The sequence below is a fragment of the Centroberyx gerrardi genome, chromosome 13, assembly GCF_048128805.1.
Source record: "Centroberyx gerrardi isolate f3 chromosome 13, fCenGer3.hap1.cur.20231027, whole genome shotgun sequence".
NCBI lineage: Eukaryota > Metazoa > Chordata > Actinopteri > Beryciformes > Berycidae > Centroberyx > Centroberyx gerrardi.
In genome coordinates, this window is record NC_136009.1 from 22,849,637 (window position 1) to 22,867,870 (window position 18,234).

The 18,234-nt window shown below is 42.3% G+C and overlaps 1 protein-coding gene across 1 annotated transcript in view; it reads left to right on the forward strand.

The window, feature by feature from the left end:
* LOC139931008 (band 4.1-like protein 3) overlaps positions 1-18,234 on the forward strand; it is a 48,469-nt gene that overhangs the window by 11,974 nt on the left and 18,261 nt on the right. Inside the window, exons 3-11 of the mRNA XM_078287953.1 lie at positions 3,495-3,694; positions 7,898-8,041; positions 12,998-13,102; positions 13,729-13,771; positions 13,887-13,962; positions 14,241-14,459; positions 16,074-16,161; positions 17,199-17,243; positions 17,894-18,046. Coding sequence (XP_078144079.1) covers positions 3,506-3,694; positions 7,898-8,041; positions 12,998-13,102; positions 13,729-13,771; positions 13,887-13,962; positions 14,241-14,459; positions 16,074-16,161; positions 17,199-17,243; positions 17,894-18,046 — 1,062 coding nt within the window. The 5' untranslated portion in view covers positions 3,495-3,505. The remainder of the gene's footprint in view (positions 1-3,494; positions 3,695-7,897; positions 8,042-12,997; positions 13,103-13,728; positions 13,772-13,886; positions 13,963-14,240; positions 14,460-16,073; positions 16,162-17,198; positions 17,244-17,893; positions 18,047-18,234) is intronic.

An 18,234-nucleotide genomic window follows, 5' to 3' on the forward strand; every position in this document is an offset into this window, starting at 1 on the left:
AGGTTGCAAGCACAGGGCAGCGCCAAAGTATTCAGCGCTAGTCATCAATTATGTAATCTAGCTACATACTGATACGCCGCCATTGAGCATTAATCATGGTTATGAATATCCACTGAACCGGGCCGTTATCTCTGAACGTGATTCGATACGGTTTTGATTTGTTTGTTCAGCACCCGTGGGTGTGTTTGCCTCTCTACAGGTTATTCTGGATTCGTATTGGGAAGAAGACACGGGAGTGTAGTGCAAGTTGTTGTTCTGCTGAGGCGAGGTTGTCTCTGCAGGAAGACACGGGTGCAGATGGTTTCTGCTCCTCCCACATGTTCACACCACTATTTATTTATATTAGTTTTATCTGTGTGAGTGTGTCTGAGAAGAATACATCTGCTTTCCATCAGGTGTCAGTTAAGTTGAGAGTCATTTTAAAGTGGTAATCTGGGAGACATCTTTGGTGCTAAGTGAGGTGCTGTGTTGTTTTTCCACTGCGTTTCCGAGAGATCAACTAGAAATCAAACAGTGCGTCCAGTACTGTGACGTCTTTTTCCTTGGATTTTCTACTGATTTTCTCTTCAGTGGCCCTCTTTTCTTTGTTCGTCCAGCCATAGTCGCTATCGCTGCTCATGCTAACTACCCAGTTCTTCTTCTGTTTATTCCAAACAAACAGTTGTTGCTGGAAACATAAAATGTATCACTTCCTCTGTCCTAGAGTGTTTTTTTTCTGGAATGACGCACCCAACACGGCACGGGGTCTTTAGAGCAGCAAATGTGAAAGGTTTCATGATCTGGGTATATAAATATATCAGTCAGCGATAGAGAGTAGCAAAAAAGACATTTATTTATATGAAAATGTCACAGATTATTACATTACTTTAAAATTTGCTTACTTTTGTTTTTTAATGGACAAACTCTGAATGCACCACACAGTTGAATCTCATGCTCAATATGATATATCGGCGCAGTCATCAGCTGCTGCTGTATACTAGCAGCCATCCAGTGCACTAAATCTTCTGAATACAGCTTTCTGAATGCATAATGTATGTGCCAGTCCATAGTGTTGACCGCACACAAGGCTACTGTGTTGGCTGTTGTGTAGCCCTGTGAAGAGTGCCTGTCACCAGTGACTGAACGTATTCTTCCTCCATTTCTATGGTGCTAAGATGTTCCTGTCCCCCCCCTCTCCCTCCTGCCATAGTTCCTGTTTCATAGCCCATTAAGAAAAGCAAAGGTTAGCTGTGCTGCCCTCATCGGTCAGTCGATTACTGAGCCGCTGCTCAACTCTGGCCCACATGACACAATAAAGTGGCGGGGAGGTTTTGACAGGTTTCTGGTCGAATTCACCTCAGTGATCTTTTAGAATTGCCTTTGCTTATCTTCCCTTGGAAAACATGTTCTTTAAAAGCCAGGGTTGCAATTTTGATCCTGTGAGTTCAACACTTCGTTTACGTTACTGCTTACAGGAAGTCAACCCTATAATCTAGAGTTGGTAATCTATACAGCCTTTTTATAGCACCTGAAGCTATATAAGTTGAAGGTTTGAGGGAGTTTGATCAGCATGCTGCGTTCAGTGACCCACCCTGCTTCAAACACATGCTCTTGACTGCTGCAAGAACATGGGCAGAAACACTGAATGAGCTGCTTGAGGCTCCCAATTGGTTTATTTCATTTCTAAGTCCAGATTTACCACTGCACCGAGTCAACATCATCCTGATCCATTTAAAAACGAATAACGCTCTGTTCTGAAGTGGTTTTTGTTACTTGGCAAAGCATGATTTGGCATTATATTCTAATCCTATTTGAAGCAGTTGCATAGAGATCCCAAGCAATGCTCATTAGCAGAGGAAAATTACCATTTGGTGTTCAAGCAGCAATCCCCTACTCAATAACTCTATCATTCTGCTTTATTATAATCGGTAATACCAAATGATATTGAATCAAGAGGGTTTTTTTCGTTTGAGGAGTTTGCACAGTGGAATCATTAATCTCACCTAAGGGGCTTGATTCAGGACAAAAAGCGCCTGATTCAACTCAAAGTATATTGTAGGCTAATTGAAGTAACGCCTCTCTTACAGAGTGTAACAAGAACATCAGTAAACAACATGGGGGCATGTTGGGGGGCATGGACTCCAGCTATTAATATTCCAGTTATGCGCCTGCCAATGCTGCTTAAAGAAGGGCCACTCAACAGAGGGCCCACGGGCCAAATCTGGCCTCCTGAAAAGCCTTGATGATCCTCCAAAGTTTTCCAGACAATGAGGATTTATTGTCTTTGGTCTATTTTGATCTAATTAAGTTACAATTGAGGAGTTATTCTGAGATAGTTTGCTTACTACAAAGCATACGAGCAAACACCTTGCTGACATCCGACCTAAAAAGCTAATGCCTGCTTGTTACATTCTAAATAATCAATGCCTTGTTGCATTTTTGTAGCCCACAGCTCCCCATTGTTGCTATGTTCCAGCACTTGGCCCTACATGTCAAAAGGTTTGGGACCTCCCCAGTCCACAGTGTTGGCTGTGTTGATCCAGAGGCTGCCGTCCTGGGCCACGGCTGGAAGTCAGAGATCCTCCCCTGAATCCTTCCACCCCAGAGTAAACACGGCCCTATAAATAGAGCTCAGGGAGAAGGAGGCCAACAGCAGAATGACAAGCATCCATACTATAAACCCCAGACTCTCCGCAGAGGCCCGCCGGCCCGCACGCACACCCTCCAAACCCCACATCCTAAAGCCAGAGCCTCTGGGTACGGTTAGCACTGGGGCCCCCGGCGCGAGTCGTCCTATCTGTCATCTTTGTTTGGCAAAACAGGCTATTAGACGTTTCCTCTCATTACCCAGTTTTAGGCCCTTGGGAGCGCGTCTGTCGCTGGTATGCTGCTATGCGCAGAGGGAGAAGGTCATGTTATGAAAGACGTGTGCTGCTGTAGTTCAGATGTTTGGGATGGCTGTGTAAATACTTGGAACAGAGAGGACGTCACATGGTTACAGAATTGGTTTTCCGTCACTGTTGCTGTTGATTGCATTGGTAGCCTCTCGGTTTGTAATGAATAAAATTACTCTCCTAACGCTTTACTCCTCTAACACATTGCATGTGTGTCGTCTTTTACTCAGTCCACTGTTGAATGTTGATACTTACTGCATACAACTGCAATACATACAGATATGCAGCGTTTTGGACCAGTTGAATTCAGCCCCCTAGGATATGTGAACAGACTTGTATTGTAGGATTTGTGAATGTCAAGGCACCATCAGACTTTAGTTACCAACTGCCGAGAGCCTTGAGATTGTTAAGAATAGGACTTGAGTGCACCTAAGCTGGTCATATTCATTTCACATTCATTCTACTGTGATGAATAATATCCGTGTCTTTGCGTCAGAGAGTTGTTGATCACTCACTGGGTTGAAAAACGACTGTAAATGAAGAGCTTTCAAAGCACGTCAGCTGACTCATCCAATTCTGCTCCTCCCCCTCTTCTTTACCCTCCTCTCTCCTCTACTCCAGCGTGATTTGCCATGACAACTGAATCAGGCGCAGACTCGGAGCCGCAGCAGCAGCAGCAGGACAATAAGGAGACGGAGAAGGGGAAGGCTGAAGCAGCGTCCCAGCCCAGCCAGGCAGCAGCCGAACCCGCCTCGCCCCAGGCCCAGCCGGAGTCGCTCCCTGCCGCCGCCGGACATAGCACCCCTGCCAGGAAGGAACAGGTGAGCCTCCGTCCGTACCACATTCACTCCCTCTACTGTGTGAATACGGCCTAGGACAGAGGTTTCCAACCATGTGTCATCCAGAGCCATAGGCAGTGTCCAAAAATACACCCCACCAAGCACCAAATGCCAGTAAAATTTGTGTTTGTCGGATAAATCAATAATAATTCCTCGGTTATATACAGTCTTTGGTCTTTGCCTGGTTCAACCTTTGACCCTGCTGACCACTATACACTCTCTGACCATGAGCAAATTAAATCAAGACTCCTGATTGGCTGCCTGTTATGCTGCTCTACACAAACCTGGAGCGTCTGAACTTCTGTTTCTCCGCTGCCTGGATGGTAAAGTAGCCTAACGTTAGTTGAAACTTCCCATTATTCCCATGTGATGATGCATACTAGGTGTGAGGCCACCAAAGAGAGAACATTAAGATGAAGACAAAGATCCGTTTTATAAATGAGTGAGTAAGTTTTAAATTGAAACTGTAAATCTTCTTTCGTCTCTTTATTGAATTTTTCGCACAGAACCTGAGGATTGAAAACGGGTACAGGGACATATTTCGATGAAAAATGTATATTAGATATTTTGGCCAGTAAAAAATATTCTTAAAATAATAATAATTTTTTTTGTAGCAGATAAGCCAGTTGATTTTGGACACTGGCTATTGGTGACAAATCAAATCCAAGAATGCAAAGTTGTCTTGGAGTGAAGGAACTTCTTAAGAACACAATAACAGAGAAAACATCATTACAGTTTGAGATGGGCGATGGGCGTGACGTCGCGCTACAAGTAAGAGGCTCTGTACTGTGCTTTATAGCACTGTTTGGACGTGATGCGTCATTTGCGCAATGAATCTTGGGGCTTCACATTCGTTCTCGTCGTCCAAGTCGTCATCCGATACGTCTCAATTGGCAAGTAAACTGTCGAGATTTTTATCCGTCCTCACATTCCTCTGTGTTGGAATGGTGCGCACAACAACACATATTGAGAAAGACCCTGTGTGTGTGTGTATGCCGGTTTTCATTCCAACCAAATACTACACCAGCTGATAATTTCATCCAGACATGAGGAACTAATAGTTAAAATGAGCTGCTGTTCTGTTTGTTTAGAAGGGAAACCTGCATACACGCATACACGCATACACGCATGGCACATGGTTAGAGATTACTGGTCTAGGACAAGGTGGGAAATGAACACCAGGCAAATGCCAGTAAATTTTGACTCTGCCTTATAAGGTTGTTGCCTCTATTGATCCCTGATAAAGGCCTTCTGTTGAAACACATTGTTTTTTCTGTACAACGAAAAATAGTTTTTAGACCTTCCACTAGTCTCCAGTAGTAGCTGAATTTGTTCTTTCTTTCTTCCTTTTTATAGTTCTTGCACCTTGGTTATATGGTGAGGCAGTGACATTTTTGTTTTTCTTATAAGGTTGTCGACTCTGCCAGCCACTCTGGCAGGTAACCAACCATGATTTGGTGATTGTTTTCTGTTCTTTTCTAGTTTAGTTTCTCTTATATTCTAGTTTGCTGGTAAATTAGTGAAAGAAAGAAAGTTTGGGATGAACCAGTCACTGTGGCCGGTGGACAAAAGAGTTTTTTTCATGCTCTGGTCTAGAACAGTGGAGAATCCCAGGGCTTTTTGGAATCAGCTCAGCGTTTTTTAAAACCGTTGCTCTCTGTTATGAGGAAGAGTGCAGCCTGCAGCCTGTCCATTTTGTGCCTGAGACAGCCCAGGTAGCTCACGATGTTATCTGAACACTAAGAGCTTGTCTGCGGATATTGGCCCAAACAAGCTTTTGGGCTCACTATCTGATCGATCTGCAGGTTAAATTTCCAGTGCTCCCAAACAGCTGGGGCACTGGCAGACTAAAGGCAGAATCCTGCTTTTCAGCTAAATCAGTCGTTTAAAGAAATACAATACAGTTAGCTTGGTTCAGCTGTTGATATATACAGATTTGCAACTGGTCCACAACATGTGACTTCCGCAATCACAAGTTTGTGATTGGCGTAGTTCAAGAACAGAGTAACCCAGTGGGTGTTTTGTTCACCAGGTAACAGACAAACCATTTCCCCAAACAAACATTTATATTTGAAGCTTGAATTCCCCGTACTACTCAAGATGGGAGCATCTTTCTGGTAGCACATGTTTACCCCACAAGCAGGAAGTCACACATTCAAATGTGTTAAATGATGATAGAAATAAGACATGGTTACGTATTACGTGTGATCTTAAATCCTTTTATGTGTGTTCCCTATCTGTAGAGGTCAGACAAATGAAAGGGTGAACTGATGATAGACCTGATCAGAGCATCTGCTCTGATCAGGTGAGGCTCACAGGTGGGAGGGGATTAGCTTAAGCAGTCCTGTTGTGCCAGTGTCTCAACTGGCTGATGGTCCTTTCTAAGAGGTTAGAATGAGTGCAACAGTGGATTAAGTTTAAATTTATAGAGTGCTGTCATTACAAGCAACCAATATGAAGGAGTGGACAGGTCAAAGTCACTGGACCCAGACAGAAGATGTGCAGGGAAAGAAAGGGCTTTGGCTTTAAGATATTTTGCCTTCTTATGTTCTGCACCATGTTTGAGCATGCAGCTGCAATTTGAGCATGCTCAAGCTCGCAACCCGATTGACCCAGCAGTGTGGCTTTTATCATAATGTGGAAAAATTAAGTATGGAAATGGGGTGTTTGATGAAGAGAGGAAATAGAGCATGAGTTGCTGGTGAATCATAATGGGCTGGAATGAGAGAGAGTAGTAGAAACGGGGAGGTGTGAGAGAGACATTCATTATGTCCTGTGTTGGGCAATAAGGGGGGAAAAAATGTGTTTTTGACACTATAATGTTATTTGACTATATACAAAGATACTTTTGCATGACTATAGGATGCCAACCAATGAGTTCACACAAGTTTCTCCTCTGTTTACTCTATACAGTGCCCACAAAAATAAGAAAAAGAAATCATCCCAGAGTTTAAAACTATTTTTTTTTTTTTACAATGTCATTCACAGCTGTGTCGTAAAAACACATACTATGGAGTGGATCCATACCGGTATACTGTAAAATCCAGTAGGCTATCACCCAGCCCTAGTTGTGTCATACTGTGGATGATGGATGATGCTCTGCTATTGTGATAAGTGTGAATTGGCAGGAACAAGGCTGAGAGAAAGCACAGCAGTCTGACATGACAGCGTCAGTGTTTCCTCTGAGACATGTGCTCAGGCTGAGATATTGTTCTGGCACAACAACGTGTACATGTGAATGAAGCGGCCTCCATTTACAGTTTTTCCTTCTCTGTTTTTATGCATCAGTGGTGCTTTTTTCATCATCAATAAATCATCAGTAAACACTGGAAAAAAAACATTCTTTATTTTACAATGGGAGATTTAACTAAATTACGCTGTCATTTTAATTCCCCATGTTCTAAAAGTGGTAGCAATTTTCTTGTATGGTTGCACACCACTGCTGAATGAATGCAGAGGAAGTACTGGTCTACAGTAGCTACAGTAGATAGTCACAATATGATGGATATAGCCTGGAGAGCAAGAAAAGACATTTCCAATATCAAAATGAAAAGAGGCAGTAAATCCACTTTCAGAGTAAGAAGTAAAATGTCTCGGAGCCAAGGCCTTTTTCTGCACAAAGTCACTCAGGAAGGGCTTTGTTTTCAGCGAAGTGGAAAATTGGATTTTCTCTGTTTAAGACAAAATGGCGGCACACCTCTAGCTCTTCTCAGTGGGACCTGATTACGTTCATTCAGGGTCCCAGTCTCTATTTTTAGGTTTTGGACATGTGACAGAACTGGTGGTTTTGTCAAAGACAACTGTGTTGAGTAACTGACATTTAGGGCAGTTTGAGGCGGTTTGGTAAGAGCGCAGTGTACAGGAGGTATTTTGTGTCATTCAGTATTGTTCAACTACGGCCTTTGGCCTTTTCATTCAGAGGGCCATTTCGCCTAAATGCTAGCGTTGTGTTCTTGATCAGACTCCCTTTTCTGTGGCCAAGCACAATAAATGTACAGGAATATAACTTCATGACATTGCAGAGACATCTGAGTAGCTTGCAGTATTGAATAAGGAAAACAAGTTCTCACATACAGTTCAAAGGGACAGTGCAAAGCATACAGAAGGCTACAGTTATCACTTTACATATATGAATTAAATATTCAACTCATTATGTGAAACTAACAGTTGTTGTTTTCCTCTTAGGAGTACCAGGAAGAGGACCAGGTATCCCACAGGTCTTCCACCAGTCGTCTGTCCAGGTCTCCTTTGAGAGGAGTGAAGAAGTTGAAAAACATGCAGTGTAAGGTCACCCTGCTGGACGGCTCTGACTACACACTCACTGTGGAGGTGAGACACTGGGGGGGTTTATTACTTTGCAAGTAATACACAACTTTATTCTAGTTCCACTATTCTAAGTGCATAATAATATGTAAGAAAAAAAAAAGATACATTCCTCCCTCCCAATTTTAAAGATCATAAAAGGAGAATTTTGTAAAAGAGCTGCGTAACTTGCCAGTCTGTGCTTCAGTCTTTTTTTCTGTACCCTGTAAGCTCTGCGCATTGAATGTTATCAATATTCTCCTGTGTGATGTGGTCACATGTCTTGGTATTGTGATACTTGGCCTGATATATTATCATTGGATAAAACTGCGGTATCATGACAACCCTACAGAGGGCTTGGAAGTTGGGCTTTGAAAGTTGGACTTTGGTTTCACTGCACATTTATGTGTGTACTTTGTCAAATTGCTGTGTGAGGATTAGTTTTTGTTTGTTTGTTGTTTCCCAAATCTGCACCATATAGTTTTGAGGGGGAAAAATGACTCGTATGATACTAATTTTTAAATGTTTAGCATTTTTTTCAAAGCTCATTCCATATCCAAAAATAAACCTTTTGAAGTGAGGAGAACTATCAGTCAAAAAGTTGCTCCTTTGTGTTGTAAATGCAACACCGCTTCTCTCTACCTTCAAACAGCCATTCTTTACCCTTGGAACCTTATTAATTCAGAAATAAATCTAAATAATGAACTTATTTAACATTTCAGACTTTCAAATCTCCTTCCTAACAATACAAAGTTGAGCCTCTTCTCAAAGCTGCATTTGAGAGTGCAACACTTCATCTTTGTACTTTGCCAAAATGTGTGCCGGCTGAGTGAGGAAGACCAGACCCAGCAAGGCAGTGACTCAGACCCTCCTTCCCAAATCTGCTCTAACCAGATTCCTTCCCACCAGGGGTTTGGACAGAGGGATTAGCTGGCTGTTTTTAGTGGGGGGGGGGGGGGGGTGACCATGAAATGGGGGCATTTGTTGGAGGGAATCAGCGTCACACACTCTGTGTCGGCATGATTACTTAGCAGCTTGATCTCCCACTGTGGCCCTGGAAGGATTCCTGAGGACATTGGTCTGGAAATGGTCAGTCTGGACCTGTGGCCCTCCAGACAGACTCCTAGCAGGTTTCTACAGTGATGTCATTTTAGAAACATTATGCTGCTGGAGACTCATGCTGTCTAACCTCTGGTGAATTGAATCTTGTGAAATTGAAAGTAGGGATGCACATTTTCAATTACCTGCACATGTTATACTTTCTTGTGCTTCTAAATTTTTCAGTGTCTAGGAAAACACGTTTCTCAGAAAATTACACTACCAGTCAAAAGTTTGGACACACCTGATTGAATGTGTTCTATGTTTTTCATTATCTTAAAGCCATTTTGATCTAAAGGCTTATGCTTAAATTCTTGAAATTTGTTTCTTAGACAAATATAAATAGTGAAGTTGAAGTCTATGTATGAAATTTGAAACTTTAAAGAATCGAAAATATAAGATAGTTTTGATTTGTTTATCACTTTTTGGTCACTGCATAATTCCATTCATGTTATTTCATAGTTTTGATGTCTTTACTATTATTCTAAAATGTGGAAAGTAGTAAAAATAAGAAAAATGTGGTGTGTCCAAACTTTTGACTGGTAGTGTATATTGCATGTGTCCAAACTGAGCTTATACTGTATTCATAACAACTTACCTAATTACCATTTAAATTTAATAAACTTAATAAGACACAGTGTAGAGACTAGGTTAGATCACTGTTTAGAGGGTGTGTGTGTGTCTCTGCACGTAGGGTGTTAGCATGCAAGTTTGGAGTGTGTATCAGACGGAGAGGCTCCAGAGGAATCACCCTGTCCCATCTGTTTACTATCCTCTAATCCCTCTGCCCTGCCTCCTGCCAGGGCTGCCTGGGTCAAGGCGGCCCTGGCACGGGTCTGGGCTCACCTCACCCCACCATCTTAACACTGACATCAGAGGAGGGATACTTACAGCTGACCTTGGACTACAGTGCATTAGAAGGGGTGTGAGCAGGAGGAACACAACAAGATAGAAGAAGAAAAAATGCAGGAAAACTGGAATGATTAGGAGTCGCCTGTCTGAAATCGTGAAAACTTTCTAGGATTAGGCAGGCTATACGTGTAACTGTATTCCTTTTCTTTCCCTAAAGCATCTCACACACATTTTACATTTTAGCTGCAGTCAGGCCCTGAGCTTTTTGGACCAGGCAGCTTTAAGAGATCAATAATACAAAAAGAGTGAGCTGTGATAATGGGTCCAGCGGTGATGCAATAGGCATGAAGCATAGCCGGGTACCTTCGGCAGCACGAAAATACCCATAATCACGGTAAAAACCGTTCTCTTGGGTATTATATATTTCATACGACAGTTACTAATGCATATATACCAACTAAAAAGTTTTCAAGTAGTTTACATTCATAAGAAAACACGAAAGATGGCTAATTAGATCCCTGGTCACTTCAAGAGTTGGCATAGCAACCAATAAATCATGATCATGACCAATCAGATTGCTTGCCTGAAACTACCAGTTGGAAAAAGCATCTTGACAGGCAAGGCTAAAACACAGGCCAGTTAAAGCTTGTGTTGTTTCACACGGTGATACAATTGAGGTCAGAGGATCCTCAGATAATTGCAGCGGGGAGTCCCCTTCCTCCTCCCGATCCCTTTAGAAACGAAACCAGAATGTTAAGATATTACATTTTTATCTCCCTGACCTCGCAGTTTTCTAGCTTGACTCATTTTTCTCCTGTGGGAAAAATGTCTTTTACGAGGAGTTTCTCATCGTTTTCTGTGCCACAGTAATACTCTGTTCTCCCCCTCACTGTCTTATGACTAGAAATCGTTGGTATACTTTCGCGTATCCTGCCAGTAAGTTAGATGTATTTTTTTTATCGTACCTCTAAGCTAGATGCATGCTAGATGTTATCTTTCAGTAAGTGGTTTAGTGGTGGTTTGGCCCACGTTCCAATCTCTTCAGTTAATCACCGTGAACCTCCATAACACACAGCTACTGTTTCTGTTCGCTCCCTAGGCAAAGATTGTTTTAGAAGAGATTATCATGAAATTGATCGTGGATAAGGTTTTTCACGTTTTCTCAGAATGTCAGGTATTTTGGCCCTACAGCTCCAATTCATTTATAATATGAGATCGATTTTCCCTCCATTTTTCTGCTTTTCTCATTCTTCTAAACAACTCCAGGAAAGGCAGATCGCAAGCTGGATTGGTTGCTTGTATGCGCTGTGCTCTAACACACACAGTTTGCTATCGACTGTCTGTTTTGGAGACAACTATTTGGCTAAACCCAAACAGAATAAACCTAGTTTTGCAGATCACGACCAGTTTGTTTGTTTTTTGTGAAAGCTCTGTCAGTAATGTTAGGGTTAAGTGTTGAGTTGAGAAGCCACAGTCACAGCAAGGCAGCGCCAGTCTGACACGATCCTGCTAATTCCCTCCGAGATGTTCCGGTAGGATTAACTATCTGCCACCGCCGGCTTTATAGCTCTGTTAAAATCACACACACACACACACTCCAGATCTCCCCTCGTGTAAAGGATGTGTGTGTCTGTGTCTAGTGACGGAAGTGTGTGTGTGTGTGTGTGTGTGTGTGTGTGTATGTACTGTATGTGTCTAAGACCAGTGTGCTCCTGCTGCTACTTCTACTGCGTACTTGCTGGAGCTGAACAATTAATCGAAAAAAAAAAATCTAAATAGCAATAACATATGCAATTTCCAAATCGCAGAGGCTGCAATTAATTAAGAGAGAGAGCTGTCCAAACTGCATTTCTAAACAAGGTGTTTTAGTGCTTCGGGTAATCTTTGGTCCATGAATCAAATTTTTTTTAACAAAATCACTTTTCTTCACAAGAAATCATCACAACAAAAACTTGTGATGACATGATAATCGCAATTACATTTTTTTGTCAATATCTTCCAGCCCTTATACTTAAATTTGTGTGTTCCTGAGTCTTCGTGCCATAGATTGTGTGTGTGCACTACTCTGCAGAAGCACGCGTGTGTGTGTGTGTGTGTGTTATGGCCAGACCCGTCCTGCTGGTGGAATAAGTGGTCACAGTGGCGCGGCGGAGCCAGACGTGGGGATCTGGCCGGGGCTCTGTGTGTACCGCGGAGGCTTGTGTGTCGTGGTAACACGGACCTTAAAATATCCTCTGGGAGCCGGCCAAATGAGCCGCTGAGCTGCAGCCTCCTCCTCTGGGGGAGATGAGGGAGCGGCAGCCAGTGACACCCGGCGCTCACTTAAAGACGTGTCATCGACCGGTGTTAGCCTTCAGAGGGATGATGTTGTTCACAGGATTGTTCACCTTGAGCCTCAGGAATTTGAAGGTGTATTTATTTGATGCTTTTTATAGAGGAATTGATCCAGTGAAGCTCAGTTGGTAGAGCGTGGCACAAACACTGGCAGGGTTAGGGGTTCAAGTCTCACTGAAAATGCTGAAAATGCACTACGGTACGGTACTGCCACGCGCTTTGGATTAAGCATGTATCGCATGTTAAGAATTCCACCAAAATTGACTTTTAGCTTGTTATTCTGCAAAAGTATAAATCTTCCTTAGATTTGCCCAGATTTGATCTCTGTTCTTTTATGAGTTTTGAGTTATTATTCCCTCAGGATAAAGGAAAATGTAATCCTATGACGTCATAAAATTGAATTTAAAATGCCTGAGATGGTCATCATTTTTTTATGGACAGTCACATTTGTTTTTGTTTTGTTTTTTGTTTGTTTTCATAATTGTAGATGCTGAATATATAGTAGAGGTACAGGAATGCAACCCCTTTCTTATGCAAAATAAGAGCCTAAGTCAATTTTTCTGGTACAATCCATTAAATATATTTTCCTCATGGTGAGATAATGCATCTTGCTTCCAGTATGACTCTGTCAGATGACTCTTGCTCTTTGACCCCCTGTTAAATCACCTGCTGTTTGTCTGTTTTTTTGTTTTTGCCCAGAAGCGAGCCAAGGGCCAAGTGCTGTTTGATAAAGTATGTGATCACCTCAACCTGCTGGAGAAGGACTACTTTGGCATCACATACAGAGACATAGAGAATCAGAAGGTAAAGCAGAAACCTATAATATCGCTGTTGCCATGGGAAAACCTTGTAAACTTGTTAACTAACTTAATTGAAGGATTACATCTCTCTGTGGGTTGAGAAAATTTGACCCTTGAGTTTATGAAACCCTTTCAAAACCCCATAAAATACACTAATAAATGCATGGTGTTCGATCTAAAAACATGCCTGTTTCTCATAGACATTTTGAAGATACACATTTTTTATCCATCAGCAACAATATGATACTAATCAGCTTTATTTGCAAAACACTTTTTATGAAGTTACAAAGTGGTTTACGGACAAGAAAATGCTGCACACAAATTAAAAGCAGGGTTACAGAAGAGTAAAATAAGCAAATCGGTGGATGAAATGGGTATAACTAAAAAATTTACAAAAGCTTGTCTATAAAAGTGCATTTGAAGAACTGTTTTATAAGATGGCACTGCCTCAGCTCCTCAGACAGGCCGTTCCAAAGCCTGAGGGTCTATGTGTAATTAATCTCTTGGTTTTTATGTCCTGGGGTCAGTGAAGTTGTCCTACTTCAGGAACTGGTCCTTAATAATTGATTTCACAATGATCGGGAATTGGGCAGTGATTAATGGTTTTGGTTTTGCGGTTGTCTGTTGCAGAATTGGCTAGACCCTTCCAAGGAGCTGAAGAAGCAGATCAGGAGTAAGTAAATCTAATAATACCACTCAAGTATTTCATCTTGATTTGAAATGGCCAAATGAGGCAGATGCAATTGTAAGATTGAGCTTTACTAATTTAATGTTCTGTTATGTCTCAGCTGGACCCTGGAACTTTGCTTTCAACGTAAAGTTTTACCCTCCGGACCCTTCCCAGTTGTCTGAGGATATTACAAGGTGAGTCAGCAGCTCATTTAAGCTGATTGCTATGCGTTCATTGGCAGGTATTTGATTCTGCAACAAAAATGATTAAAACGGGGGTGAAAAGAGGGGGGTAAATGACAGATTGTGCAGATGAGATTAGATGAAAAACCCAAAGGGCTTATAAAAACATCTCACCAAAAAAGGGATTGGATAACAAAAACTAAATTGATAAAAAAAAATTTTTTAAAAAAACAGAACTTGTCTCTTTCTGGTTCTCCCTCCTCCCTCGCCTCCTCCCTCTACTCTCCCAGGTACTACCTGTGCCTGCAGCTGAGGGATGACGTGGTTTCGGGCCGCCTGCCCTGCTCCTTCGCCACCCACACGGTCCTGGGCTCCTACACGGTGCAGTCTGAACTCGGAGACTACGACCCGGACGAACTGGGCAGCGACTACATCAGCGAGCTGCGCTTCGCCCCCAACCAGACCAAAGAGCTAGAGGAGAAGGTCATGGAGCTCCACAAGACCTACAAGTTAGTCTCAGCATCATTTCTAACACTCTTTTATATAATCCTGAACCTGACAAGAAGTACAAGTCAGTTTAGTCATTTCTACAGCTGTTTCTGACTAAAGAATATAATCCTTGATTGACAGAGGATTTTATCCTCTGTCAATAGACAGAGGATTTTATTGACTAATCAAATAGTCCATATAGACAACTTGCAAACTTGCTTCTCCCACAATATTAGGGCTATGTGATATTGACAATTTGCTTTTTGTTGACTTAATATTTACTTACTTGCAGTAGGTTTGCTGACAGGAATTCTGCTCAGAGCCAGTATACATAGTTTTGTGGGTCTGTGATTGAAAACCTTAGCCTGGTAAAACCATCCTGATCACGTGACCTCACATTCTGTTTCGTTCCACGGATCAGTCTGGACTTCTAGCCGCCCACATCGATTTCCTGAAATTACAATGTAACCGGGCCAATCAGGGACTGCGTCGTAGCTGATGATGTAACCGGGCCAATCAGGGACTGCGTTGTAGTTGATGACGTGAAATACAGGCCACCGCTGCGTCTCCCGAAGCAACGAGCGGTAACGTTAACGTTAGTAGAGTAAACACAGCCATAAGTGCCGTTATTGCAGAAATAGACTCAATAACAACAATTAAACAAGAACAAGAGTATGCACTAGCGGAGTTTCTCGGCGGAAAATACGTTTTCGCCGTTCTTCCGACTGGATTTGAATTTTGATTCGCTGATTGGCTGAAGAAGTTTGTCTGTCAAGGCAAGTACTCCCGCCCACTGAAATCGATGTGGGCGGCTAGAAGTCCAGACTGATCCGTGGAGTGAAACAGAATGTGAGGTCACGTGATCAGGATGGTCTTACCAGGTTATGAAAACCTGTGATTGAAAACCAAATTTGAGAAATTTAAAAAGAAAAAGAAACATAGGCAGCCTCTAAGAATTAGGAATTGTAATGCTCAGTATTGCAATTTCAGTTTTTTGTTCCAATTGTACAGCCTTACTGTAAAACTCTCTTGTTTAGTCCTGAATCTGACAACTTCAAGTCGATCAGTTAGACTGTCTGGGTGAATGTTTATAGCCTTGAATAATCAGTCATCTAACAAGCGACAAATCAACCCTAAGATGTCTTGTTTCTTTCTGCTCTGTTCCAAAATCCAATATCTCTACGGACATTGAGTATGTATTGTGCTATAAATGGATCTAGCTGGCTGTAGACCTTTGTCTGATGCTCCCATTCTCCCTGTATTATATTGATTTGGATGTAATTTGATGCGGTTCTGTGTAGCTCAATGGGTGGAGCACGGCAACAAGACTGCCAGGGTGATGGCTTCCATTTTCTCCACCTATGCTAAAAATGGATGCACTCATGATACTGAGCGGTGCCTTTGTTAAAATCACCCATAAAAACCGATAAAATACATTAAAACAAAACTGTACCCATTTGCAGATGCTTTTATGCAACAAGATTATGAATACTCCATTTTAGATCTCGCTGGATTCAATGCCATCGCACCATTGCTGCATATCCACATTGCTTAAAGAGGATCAGCACCTTTTCTGCTTTACCTGTACCTGTTGAACCAATATGATGATGATCTGTTTTGTCCCGTTCTGTCAGAGGGATGACACCAGCCGTAGCAGAGATGCACTTCCTGGAAAATGCCAAGAAGCTGTCGATGTACGGCGTGGACCTCCACCATGCCAAGGTAAGAAGAGCCTATAACATTTTAACTCAGAATTCAGTATTCAGATTTATTGTGTCTCTTTGAAGTCAAACAAATTTCTAAGGGATTACTAATCCGTATTAATACGCCATGAACGTCCATAGACCACTTGGCGAAATGAAATAGAAAATTGGAGACAGTCATCGCAGCTGGATACATCCTCAAGTGTCTGTTATCAACTTTGTAACTGTCACTTGTTGAAATGTAATGTTTGCTCTCCCCCTTGCAATTGTTACCTCCTTTACAAACAAGAAAATATTGAAGTGATCTTTAACAATTAAACAGTATACCAGAATGCCACCCAGGTCTCCATTCATGACAGTTGTCTCCAAGATGGATTAGGAAATACCCAAGTGACATGTCGACTTTTTGTATTCTGCACATGCAAGACAACAAATCTAACGCATTTCACTCCCGCAACTGGCAGTGTCGCTTGCCACCAGCACCACAACACCGCTGCTTCAGAAACATCACCGCTGCCACAGTAATGCCACAGCTTAACATGCCACCGCTGCGCCGCTGATTGACTGACATTGTCATTGCTGCCTCTGTGGATTGGGGGGGTAGGGGGGTATGGGGGGACGGGGGGTCTGGAGCCCAGCTTGACTTCAGTGATTTCTCTTGTTGTTTCTAATCCGCCTGCCAGATGGGATCAAACGCGTCACTAGAACGCAGGCAGCAGAGAGAGAGAGAGAGAGAGGGAAAGAGCTGGATTACCGCGGCAGGACTGCTGTTGTCAGCAAGGCAAATTACAAACATCACTCTTGATATGAATCTGTTGAATCTGTTATCAAAAGCGTTTTGAAAGTGAAAATGGAGCTAGATGTGAGCGATAAAGAGGATATTGCCTTCATAGATCTAGATCAAAATGAAGGAAATGGGGATTTCAAGAAGCGGCCTTGATCGTACCGAGTAGACGTTGGGATATGTGAGTGCCATAATTTTGCTAAACTGTAATGGAGAATAAATCAGACCAGCATTCCTCTTTTGTCTTCTCTCCTCTCTCATTAAATGCCTAGTTGGTAGGGAGTCTCTTTGAGTGCTTGGCTCCAGCTAAGGGAGAGGTAAGAGGCTGCATTCCATGTGCTTACCTGAGTGTGTGTGTGTGTGTGTTGGTGTGGTTTCTCCTCATGCATGGTTTTAGACACTAAGTGCGAGTTGTGGTTTACAACACGCACTGCACTCACTGTTATTTCAGACTGGTTGTTCCTGCTTTGGATCAACGCTTCCCTCTCAAAAAAGTCCTCGTTGGTTTCACTCGCTCATCTTATTCTTTGTGCAATAAAGAGCCTTGTGAACTCCGCAACCTCATTTCGTGCTTCATCCATATCCCGAGTCTTCACTGTTGCATTTGCCACTCAATGCCCCTTGAGTCATTATTCATGGTCACCCCTCACAACCTGCATAGAGAAGATTAGAATACCAAATGCCTGACTCCACTCTCCACCTGCCTGCTTTACCCTGTTTCCATCACAAACCTGCCGCTGTTTACATCTACTTTACCCTGCTGTGCTCCGGCTCCTATACATCTCCCATATATGCTGTAGAGTTTATAGAATAGGAGTTTATGTTTTGCAGAACGGAAAAAGAAAAGCATTGTTGTGGTCAGTGGCTTCTTTTTTAAAAACGTCACGGACCCTGATGCAGTTTAAAAGGGGTTTAATCTTCTCTTTTTTTTTTCTTTATTTCATGTGCATTCGTGTGTCTTCCCCAGGACTCTGAGGGTGTGGAGATAATGTTGGGGGTTTGCGCCAGCGGCCTCCTCATCTACAGAGACAGGTTGCGGATCAACAGGTTCGCCTGGCCCAAAGTGCTCAAGATCTCCTACAAGAGGAACAATTTCTACATCAAAATCCGGCCCGGCGAGGTGAGCAACAAAAAACGAGATACATAAATCTTAATAATTACAGTTGAGTTACACTTATCAAAAAGCAGAGTTAAACAAAAGTAAGGACTAGCAAAATATAAGAGGTGAAATTGGAAAACACATTCAAAAGAGAAGTGGTTAACAATAAATAGATAAATATGATCAGAATTGATGAGTAGAAGAGTGAT